Source organism: Pyrus communis, chromosome 7, assembly GCF_041283825.1.
Source record: "Pyrus communis isolate YQ-2024b chromosome 7, ASM4128382v1, whole genome shotgun sequence".
Lineage (NCBI taxonomy): Eukaryota > Viridiplantae > Streptophyta > Magnoliopsida > Rosales > Rosaceae > Pyrus > Pyrus communis.
The window spans coordinates 21,843,031-21,853,708 of NC_142571.1; the positions used below are offsets into that span (position 1 = coordinate 21,843,031).

At 39.7% G+C, this 10,678-nt stretch overlaps 2 protein-coding genes across 2 annotated transcripts; both read left to right on the plus strand.

Moving 5' to 3' along the window:
- Positions 1–1,113: 1,113 nt before the first annotated feature.
- On the plus strand, positions 1,114–4,744 carry LOC137734131 (transcription factor-like protein). The gene is made up of 4 exons (XM_068473425.2): positions 1,114–1,539; positions 1,918–2,429; positions 3,194–4,102; positions 4,246–4,744. Exons 1-4 carry the CDS (start codon positions 1,369–1,371, stop codon positions 4,529–4,531), a joined length of 1,878 nt encoding a protein of 625 aa, XP_068329526.2. The 5' UTR covers positions 1,114–1,368; the 3' UTR covers positions 4,532–4,744.
- Positions 4,745–5,076: 332 nt separating this feature from the next.
- On the plus strand, positions 5,077–9,773 carry LOC137733991 (3-phosphoinositide-dependent protein kinase 1). Its single transcript, XM_068473216.2, has 11 exons — positions 5,077–5,849; positions 6,591–6,771; positions 6,925–6,977; positions 7,104–7,205; positions 7,275–7,383; positions 7,478–7,556; positions 7,757–7,922; positions 8,145–8,279; positions 8,405–8,562; positions 8,896–9,118; positions 9,367–9,773. Exons 1-11 carry the CDS (start codon positions 5,673–5,675, stop codon positions 9,448–9,450), a joined length of 1,467 nt encoding a protein of 488 aa, XP_068329317.1. The 5' UTR covers positions 5,077–5,672; the 3' UTR covers positions 9,451–9,773.
- Positions 9,774–10,678: the final 905 nt, after the last annotated feature.

A 10,678-nucleotide genomic window follows, 5' to 3' on the forward strand; every position in this document is an offset into this window, starting at 1 on the left:
GCCCGGCAACCAGGCTTTCCACCTCAGCCTAATAGATAGGCTGGCACCCAACCGAAGTTGGTCTCCAAGCTAGCTCAAAATTGATAGAGGCATGGATTACCCCGATTGACGTCATCTCACGCTTACACCCTCAACCTCCGCTGAAGCCAATCATGCCGTCCCTCTCCCCAACTTCCCTCTCCAAATCCCGAATCCTGGCCTCTGGAATCGTCCTGGGTTTTCTCCAGCTCCAGAATCCTGGCATGGAGGTGGCCAATTTCTTGATGGGCGACGTTGATCTGGTGTAGCAACCATTTCTCCTTGGCTTGCCAAGCGTTGCGGTGGTTGGCGAAGATCTCGATGACCCTGGTGTTGCCTTTAGAGTCTTCTTTCCAGCAGGAACTCATGAGCTTGACTTGCTCTTCCGCCTGCCACAGCCGGGAAGAGAGCTCGCTCACTTGGGTTTGGAGCTCTTGGAAGTTGTCGAGAGCTAAAGCCAGGAAAATGCCCAGGTTCAGGCCAAGGTGGGAGCACAATAGCTTCTTCTAGCTGTTGTTGTTGTAGTTTGTGCTCGTTTTCAGCCATGACTGACTAGAGAGACATCGAGAGAGATAGCTTTTGGGATTGTGTTGGATTGGTAAGTGAGTCACTTTTGGGTGTCCGTCCATGTTTGTGACTGAGAGGAAAAATAATAATATTTTAATAAAAATGACTAGGCAATTTTTTGTTAGGGGTGGAAATGCATTTGGTCTATTACTGTTCATTAGAGTCTATCACTATTCACCAAGTGGATAAATATGCTGAGTGCTGGCGCATTTATGTTAGGGGTGGAAGTGCTCTTAGGTATTTCCTCAAATGACATCTTTACCAAAAGTCACTCTAATCCGCAACCATATGACCATTGAATTAATTAATAGAATTTTAATATTTCTTTATAGAACTGTGTTCGTTAATTTGTTTTACTACATATTGTCTTATTTATTTTGAATTTGTCTAATTTTTTACAATGTATGATTAAATGCTGGATTGGAATATAAATAGTTAGGATTAAGTTTCTAAATATGAACTATAAATAAGTGTGCCAAAAAAATGTGTGTCCTCTAATTCTTAATAAGAAATGTTAATGATAATACTATTGTTTACGTGGCAATTTGAGCAAGGGAGCACCGAAGTGATGTCGTTTTAGTCTTCCCGTCTCCAATTGGGATAACCAGTAATCGAATTCGGCCTCGAGCTCTCGTTTTCTTGGCAATTTGGGTTTTATTTGCTGGAAGGTGAATTTGGGTTTTATTTGCTGGAAGGTGAATCACTGAAGGCTCAAGGGCTGAAACTGATTTGATTACAAAACATTGAGAATTTGAGAGAATCGAGCTTCGGATTACTTCGACGATGTCCGGTCGAATGCTGAAGAAAGTTTTGAGGGAACAAGAAGAAGAACACGGACACGTAATAGAATCCGAATCAGAAGGAGAAGAAGAAAGCCAGCAGCTCAACGGAAAAGCTAAATTCAATCCCTTTGATCTCCTCAACGACGACGGGGACAACGACGACGACCACCAGGTTCACTTTTTTTAATTAAATTTTAAAATTTTGCTTTTTTTAGTGGATTTAAGAATTTGAACGAAGTGAAATGGTGAAATTTTGTTGATTTTTGCGTTCAATTTTCTGAGTGATCATCGAGCTGTGATGGGTTTGTGTTGGATTCTGTAAAAGGGTTACACTTTAGAGAAAAACACTTCAAGCTCGAAACTTTGGAAAAAAACCCCAATTGGATTGGTAATGGGAGGTTAAGAATCAATTAGAGCATGATAAGCGGATAGACGAGAGGATTTTTTTTCTCGATTGAGCTCGTGAAGTGTTTTTGTATAAAACTTGTAGTTGTGGGGTGTATTGACTAATTTTCTAATTTTTTTTTTATGGGGTTTTGGGTGGTTGCAGGGGGATGAACCTGAAACTGTTGATGAACACTTGGTTGTTGTGCCTGAGCTGAAAACGAAGGTCGGTGTAGCGTCAACCAACAATCAGAAATCAAAGAAGAAGAAAAAGAAGAAAAACAAAGAGGCTTCTTATTCTTCTTCGGGTGCTTCCAATGTAGAAAAGCCCCTGGATGTGATTCTTGAGTCGATCTCTTTGGATGGCCCAGAAAAAGCATCCAGCGGAAAAGGTTGTGAGAATTTGGCTAAGCCATGTGCGCCCTCTGCGTTACAAGTGGATCCCAAGTACTTAAATGCTGAAAATGAGCTGCGGAGAATCTTTGGCTCTAAGGTGGTGAAGTCCTTTGAGAAACATGAGCGAAGTGGTGGCAGTTCTAGAATGGTGCGTGGTGGAAGACGTGCTGCTCATATTCCTAGAAAAACTATACTTGTCACTGCATCAGAGCATTGGCATCGCTGGGATGGTTCTTTGTCCATGGAATTTCTTGGAGTGATTGATGGATACCACCACTTTCGGTAAGATCATTCTCTTGGCTTGGTGTTGTATTTTAAAATGAGTACAAAAACTGTTAGTGCTATCAATTTTTTTCTGCACATAGAAGAAAGTTGGTTCTACTGATGGGCTTGAGCTCAATGTAGAGAGTTGTTAACCGTTGTCAAGAAAGTAGTTCTCAAATATGTAATAATTAGTACTTTAGCAGAACTCTAATTAACGGGTGTTGTAGACAACTGCAGTTGATGCCAGTATGAATTGAATTGTAATGTGGTTGAATTGTGTTTGCAAATTGTATTCATGGGGATATTGTTGTGTAAGTTGATGGAACATTAAGATGTGCAAATATGTGTAGTCCCAACACAAACTTTTTTTAACATAAATTTCTTATGTGACTGAAAGTTTGGAACTATATCAGTTACGTTTGGTAACACTTGAATGTCTACCTTGTACTGGACGAACTAGTTGATGATTGCGTGAAATTATAAAGAAGCACACTCGTTACTAAAATGTCTTTAGTACCATATAGTCATAAATTTGTCATCCGTCATCCAGCTATGTTTTATGGCTGGCATCCTGCTCTTTAAGCAATTATGGCTGTCCTTTTGAGTCAAATATTCAACACTCTTGTTTCCTTTTATTTTTTCAAATTTTAGTTTCTCCTATTTTTACATTGTTTATGCTCACAGCTTAGAGTTTCAGACTAGGATTTATGATATTTGTCCTGCGTCCTTTTGGTTTGGTTTTGACTCATGCATTGTAATCTGGATTTTGATCTTACGTGCAGATATGTACATTCCTCATCCTACCTTCAAGCTCAGAGGGCATTTGAAGCTGCCAAAGCTACACATGACATCAATGGAATTGCAAGTATTTTGTTATACAGTCCTTATCATTTGGATTCGCTTATAACCATGGCAGAGTACTATAAGTTTTCGGGTGAACATCAAATATCAGCAGAACTTATCTCGAAGTGCTTATATGCTTTGGAATGTGCATGGAATCCAATGTTCACCCCCTTGCAGGGCAATTGCCAACTAAAATACAGCCATGAAACAAACAAGCCTCTGTTCACTGTACTTTTTACTCACATGAGAAATATGGATAGGCGTGGTTGCCATCGATCGGCTTTAGAAGTTTGCAAGTTGTTACTTTCACTAGATTCTGATGATCCAATGGGGGCCATGTTCTGCATTGACTATTTTTCATTGAGGGCGGAGGAGTATGCATGGCTAGAACGGTTCTCTGAAGAATATAAAAGTGATAACTCCTTGTGGTTGTTTCCAAATTTTTCATATTCCCTTGCCATTTGCCGTTTGTATCTTGAGAAAGAGGAATCTTCAAAAGGTGCACCGGAAAATGCTAAGTCCACTTCCGCTGATCTTATGAAGCAGGCATTGATGCTTCACCCCTCTGTTCTAAAGAAATTAGTGGAAAAGGTGCCTTTGAAGGACAAGGTGTGGGCACAGATACTTAAAAATCCATATTTTCAAGCAGATCAAGTAGGAATCCCATCCTTGGATCACCTAATAAACATATATGTCGAGAGGAATTTTCTTCTATGGAGGCTTCCAGATCTGCAAGATTTGCTGAGGGATGCTGCACAGCTTGTGATCGAGACACTAAGACATGATAGTAGCGAGAAGAACGATTGGGCATGCGTGAGAAAAGAGGCATTCTCATCCGAGAAAAACGAGTAAGCACGCAGTTACAATTTTGCATTTCGGCAACACTTCCTAGTGTTTTGTTTATCACTGTTGCGTAAATTCGCGAAGCTATAACTGCGGATGTTAAGCCTGAAGTTGGTAAATGACTGACTGCTTTACTTGTTTGCTATAGGTACGCCCACTTGTTAGTTTCAGATTTCTCTTTGTCAGTGCCAACTGCCCCACCGGAAGTTTTGCAACAATTTTTGGGTGATCCAAGGGAGGGCGGTCATGCTCCCGGTAACGTTGCAAATGTGGGCAATCCAGTGGAGGGCGCCCATGCTCCACGCGATGTTGCAAATCGAAATGCAATCGCAGTCTTGTTGGAGTCATTTCTACCATGGGCTCATTATGGAGATAGAAACGGAGGCGGTGAGGAGGAAAATCAACAAAATGGACAGGGTCCAGGCAATGGATAATTTCGAATTCGAATGGAAGAAAACGATGTAGGAACTTTCGGGAAAGAAAACTGTTGTTGAATGACACAATCGTGTTCCGTTGCTGGCGACTTCTCAAAGTTTTGCGGATTTTTTGTTAAAGTACTATATTTTTATGTTTTTTTGTCTGCCTAACAGGACCAATTGAACCTTCCATTGAATCTAAATACCATTTGCACTTCCATTTCTATGTCATCACTTTTCTCGTGAAAAACAGCTGAAATTGTGTATCTTATGGAGCTATGATAAAATTTTAAATGCTCTCTTGTCGCATAATATGACATCACAAGGTGTTATAGATCTAGACTCTTTATTGGGTTAGCTTCTTTCAGAATGTGCGGTTCGAATCACTATCTAATAATATAAACATCTTTGTGTGTTTTAGATAAGTCTGACGGAAAAGTGTTCTGAATTATATAACAAGTGAGCGTAATCACATTGATTAAAGCTGATATGCTATATCTATACATTCAAGTTTGAATCCTCGACCTAAAACAAAACGGTACTAGGAGGCTGGAGAGAAGCCCACTGGACATTGCAAATTTGCAAAGCTCCATAAAAAGGCTTAGAAAGCACACAATCATATGCATGAGCAAATTTCATTGCCACTCCCTCCAATTTTCCATTTTAGGGCCTTTGGGGTTGGGAAGCCATCCATCCACCCATTCATCATTGAATCCCATGTGGCATGTTACCTATCTCCTCTCTCGTTTCTTCTTCCATCCCCATACCTCCCTCTCCTCTCCTCCATCCAAAAACTAATATTGCTCCACTCTCTTCTCTCTCTCCTCCCCATTACCCAATTCCGCAATAATCCAATTTCTCTCTGCTTTCTAGGGTTTTGAAATTGGAACCAAAGCTAAAGCTGATCACCTTCCTCAGAATACACACATACCCAGATTTCAACAATCAGGAATCCAATCCAGTCCAGTCCAATCCAATCCCACCTCACTTTTTCTTTTTACAGAGGAGAATATCAGAGAAAGGGGGACAAAGGAACTCTCTTCCCATCCAAGTGATGGTCTTTGCTCTCCTCCCTAGGCTTTTCCTGTAGAGAGAGAAAATGGGTTTCTAGAGAGAGAGAGAGCTCAACATGTAGAGAGGAATTGTGGGAGAAAAGATAATGTTGGCAATGGAGAAAGATTTTGATGCTAAGTTGAAGATTCAGGGGAATTCTTCGAATGGCGCCAACAGCAATGTTCCGAGATCCAAGAGCTTCGCTTTCAGGGCTCCCCAGGAGCATTTCACCATTCAAGACTTTGAATTGGGCAAGATCTATGGCGTTGGTTCCTACTCCAAGGTCCCATTTTTCATCCAGTTTTTGGGAATTTTATTGATTAATTTGTTGTTTTAATTCTATTAAAATGCTCGTTTTTCATCTGGGTTTTTCTTCAGATTGGGGATTGTCATGAATTGGATGCCTAGTCGTGTTATTGAATGATGTAATTCATTTGTAAACTAATGGGTTGCATATGCTGTAAATTTATTGAAAAAAATTATAATTGCTTATGGGTTGTAAAAAATATCAATTGTTGCAAAAGAACTCACCCTGTAAGGCATATGGTTTGATGGAAGTCCTCATTTTCGCCAAATTTTTGCTACTTAGTGTGAACTGGCCGATAAAGGGATTAACTTTTACAATGTAATGGACGGGCAAAAAGAAGTGTCATATGGGTCGATCAGTTGTAAGTTGGGATGCTTGTGTATGGTGTGTTCCTGTTCTTTACTCTCGGTAATGGTGGAGCTTCAAACCTGCAATTGGTTGGTGTGAGGTTGTGAGCTTATAGTAAATTTAAGGACATAGGATTTTTAGCTAGTTAATATGTTATGAACTGGAAGAAGAAGTTTTGAGATTACAAGGAGAGTTGGGAAACGAAGATTTTGGGCTCTCTATGGGGTTCAGTTCCAACAGAAATTAGAGATAGTTCTCTGCCCACTATTCTTATAAATGTTTTTTTGATATCGTATACATATGGTTTCTGAACTATTTGTAATGCTTAAACTTTGCTGGGTTCTTGTCTCTTATTACCAATAATTTCAGGTTGTGAGGGCTAAGAAGAAGGACACGGGAACTGTCTATGCATTAAAGATCATGGACAAAAAATTCATCACCAAAGAAAATAAAACAGCTTATGTGAAGTTGGAACGTATTGTCCTTGATCAGCTGGATCATCCAGGAATTGTGCGGCTATTTTTTACATTTCAAGATTCCTTTTCATTGTGTAGGTATTCTGGTTGTAACCTCCCCATGTCTTCTGTACTTGTTTCAGATTCACTTATTCTTTCAGGTTCAGTGTTTTTGTATTCTCTGTTGTTTATTGGTTGTTTCCAATTCCGGATCTTATTGACACTGGTCTTCCTACTTTTGTACGAAGACATGGCGCTTGAGTCCTGTGAAGGTGGAGAACTTTTTGATCAAATAACTAGGGTAAGCTTTAAGCTTATAACATGTGTTCTTCATGTCATTCTGAAATTACCTCTGCATTTACTTTTTCATTGAGAATAATTCATTTGATGTTGTAACTAATATATTTTATTCTTGAATTGTGTGCAGAAGGGTCGCCTCTCTGAGGATGAAGCTTGCTTCTATGCAGCAGAAGTTGTAGACGCCCTTGAGTACATACACAGTATGGGATTGATTCATAGAGATATAAAGGTATTCCCTTAAGACTATATTTGTTCAATTTAACGTCGTATGAAATGCTGATATATTTTTAAATGGCAGCCAGAGAACTTGCTACTTACATCAGAGGGTAATATCAAGATTGCTGATTTTGGGAGTGTAAAGCCCATGCAAGATAGCCGAATTACGGTTCTTCCGAATGCAGCATCAGGTATCTTATAATTGTAGTCATGGTGAAGTCTCTATGGCTCTGTGCTTAAAATTTGAATAATATGATGAGATTGTTCTCTGGATGCCTCGTGTAGATGATAAGGCATGCACATTTGTGGGGACAGCTGCCTATGTTCCTCCCGAAGTCCTGAATTCTTCTCCTGCAACTTTTGGGTAAGTGACATATGTTTAGTCACTGGGGGTTGTACTATATTTCAAATGAATTCTTAAGCTTACCCTAAAACTTGTATACTTTTTACTACTTTTGACAAGTATTCTGTCTTTTTTTTTTCCTGTTTATTTTTTCTGTTCTTAATAGTATATGATCTATGTAGTATAACACTGTTTTTGCTCGTTTGAACATATCAAAACAGAAATGACCTCTGGGCACTTGGCTGCACCTTGTACCAAATGCTTTCAGGAACTTCTCCTTTCAAAGATGCAAGCGAGTGGCTTATTTTCCAAAGAATTATAGCAAGAGATATTAGGTTTCCAAATTATTTTTCGGAGGAAGCTAAAGACCTTATTAACCGGTTATTGGTAAGCTACCCACTTATTCTTGTTGCAACCTAGCTTTTATTAGTGATTGTGCTATTGGTAACTAGCACTCCCTTAGGATGAGGCAAATAACATCCATATTTTTAGTTTCTTATTGAAATTCTTTCCCTTAAGAATGCCATGGAGTTATTTACCACTTGCGTTTTTTGAGAAAGTGTAGTTCCTTTTTAATATTGATCAACTAGTGTTGTGCAACTGTTGCAGGATTTAGATCCCAGCAGGAGACCAGGTGCTGGGCCAGACGGTTATGCTGCACTGAAGATGCATCCATTTTTTAAGGGAGTTGACTGGAAAAATGTACGAGGACAAACTCCTCCAAAACTTGCATTAGAGACAGGGGTATGGCTTTCAATTTTTTGTTGGAGTATTTATTTATGGAAATCAACTGTTGCTTATATTATTCCTTTTTTTACATGAGCATTTTTAGATTGTTAAACATTGGTTTTTATGCTTTTGGTGTTCAGTCAGTTGAGGGTGATAGCCGTGATAACTCATGGAACCCCACACACATTGGAGATGGTGCAGCAAAACAAAATGAGGGTAACAGTGGTGCCACATCTTCTTCCGAAGGATCTGGTCATGTAACTAGGCTCGCTTCAATTGATTCCTTTGATTCAAAATGGTATTCTCTACACCCTTGCTTCATGTTTATCATCACTTATTTTTACTTTAAGAACTAGATATTTTTGCTTACAAAGTTTGTGGTGAACTTCTGTGTAATAAGTATAATTTTATTCTTGAAAAGTGTCTCAGATCCAAATATATGCTTAAATGAGATAATTTCACTTGATTGGAGGCTAATTGTTTTGTTCTATTTTCTTTAGCATTTTTAATTACGTCCCTTATCCCGGAAGTACTTCCCCAAACCCCTGCAGAGAGTTTATGATATTGCATTTGCTGCTTCTGTTATGAATTCCACATCGATGTTTTAATCTGTGTTTTACCATGCTAACAGGCAACAATTCCTTGAGCCCGGGGAGTCCGTTCTTATGATCTCAATGGTGAAGAAAATTCAAAAGCTGACAAGCAAGAAGGTGCAGCTTATCCTCACCAACAAGCCGAAACTGATATATGTGGATCCTGCAAAGCTAATAGTGAAGGGAAATATAATTTGGTCCGACAACTCTAATGACTTGAGCATCCAAGTTGCTAGTCCATCACAGTTCAAGATTTGTACGGTATGCCCTTACTACTCTTTCATATCTCAGTCACATATTATCGTCAGTCAGTTTTCCCTTAATATTTTGCGGCATGGCTTTATTACTGAGTGCTTTCCAATGTATTTACGATAATATGACATTGAATTCTTTAGTGCCGTGAAATGCGATGCTGTAGCGTTGAGTTGATGAAATTGCTTCTCAAGTTTTAAGTAGTTGCATTATCCTTATTTTTCCTTTTCTGATTTCAAGTTATGTAAAATTTTCAGCCGAAAAAGGTACTACAATTTGAGGATGCCAAACAAAGAGCTTGGCAGTGGAAGAAGGCAATTGAGGGGCTTCAAAATAGGTGAAATCCGTGCGTGGTTTTCAGAGTTTTTTTTTTGGATATCATCATAGTGTGGAGGAACAAAGATGTGCCCTGGGTAATTATTATTTAATGAAAGAGGTCGGCGTCTGCGGATTCATCTTTTTCAAGGTGCAAAGCTCCCGTCCCATGCCTAGAACTAAGCATGCGATAAGGGTTTTTCGCCCGTTTCATGCTCTGTGTGGCATAATTTTGTACTCTCTGAGGTCCTAAGTTGTAGGGTCTGTAAAGGGGTTGGGATCATTACTTGCATATTGTATTTAAAATTACAATCCAGTTAATGAAATTTTAAATATCTTTGCATTGAAAGATATGATGTCTCTCTAAAGAAACCAAATGAGATGTGAAGTTGCATTTTGTTCATAACTTTGAGATGGATGCTGTTGCAATTAAGTGTTAGAAACATCTGCGCCCCATAAGAGCAGTTCCACCGTGGGCAATAGCCCGATGGATTGGCTCTCAAATAGGGCTAGAAAGCCTGAGCAACTTGGTCCAGCGTGTATTGGCGATGGAGCCCGAGCGGGCTCGAGGGAGAGGTTTGGCAGGAGTTGCCAACCCGAGAGCCTGAAGGGCATGTGACACAAGGCTGATGTCTAGACGATGTCAGCCACGTTGTGGACGGGCCTGGACAGAGTCGAATAGCGGCAACACCCTGATGTAGTGGTGGACTGGTCTGGACAGCTCTTCACGGAGGTCGATCTCGCCGGTGACGTCGATATCCCGGAGACGGAGCGTAAGCTTCTCGCCGACAATTCTCCCCAATGCCTCCTACGCTGCAGGTCGAGCTCCTCGATCTCCGCCTTGTGACCACCGCCGCCTTGGAGAGTGGATCACGTGACTACCAAGACCGCAACTTTGTTCTCCAGCTTCTGCGCCGATTTGAGTTCCTTAAGCTCGCGTATGAGTACCACTACTTTGCAGAGGACGAGGTCAGCTCAAAGTTTCCGAATTGATTAACAGTTTGTAATTTTTCGTAATTTAACTAATTAACTAAATCAAATTCTTTAAAGTTGAATTCTTTAGTTCCGAATTAGCTAATTGTTTCTAATTTCTAATTAGAAATTAGAATTGCATAATTTGATTAGTTAATTGCTTGAGCAAACTGTTTTAAAGATGAAAACTTTAGTCAAAATTTGACTAGTGTGAGAAGCTGCATTAACTTTGCAATGGAATTTGCATCTTTAATCTTTAATCTTTAATTTTTACTTTTCTTA

What these genes read in the sequence shown, in the direction of transcription:
- LOC137734131 (XM_068473425.2), top strand. Translation starts at nt 1,369, where the DNA reads ATGTCCGGTCGAATGCTGAAGAAAGTTTTGAGGGAACAAGAAGAAGAA. An exon ending in GATGGATACCACCACTTTCG is followed by an intron (nt 2,430 to 3,193) that starts GTAAGATCATTC and finishes TCTTACGTGCAG; the next exon opens with ATATGTACATTCCTCATCCT. An exon ending in TTCTCATCCGAGAAAAACGA is followed by an intron (nt 4,103 to 4,245) that starts GTAAGCACGCAG and finishes TGTTTGCTATAG; the next exon opens with GTACGCCCACTTGTTAGTTT.
- LOC137733991 (XM_068473216.2), top strand. Translation starts at nt 5,673, where the DNA reads ATGTTGGCAATGGAGAAAGATTTTGATGCTAAGTTGAAGATTCAGGGG. An exon ending in TTTTTGATCAAATAACTAGG is followed by an intron (nt 6,978 to 7,103) that starts GTAAGCTTTAAG and finishes AATTGTGTGCAG; the next exon opens with AAGGGTCGCCTCTCTGAGGA. An exon ending in GATTCCTTTGATTCAAAATG is followed by an intron (nt 8,563 to 8,895) that starts GTATTCTCTACA and finishes CCATGCTAACAG; the next exon opens with GCAACAATTCCTTGAGCCCG.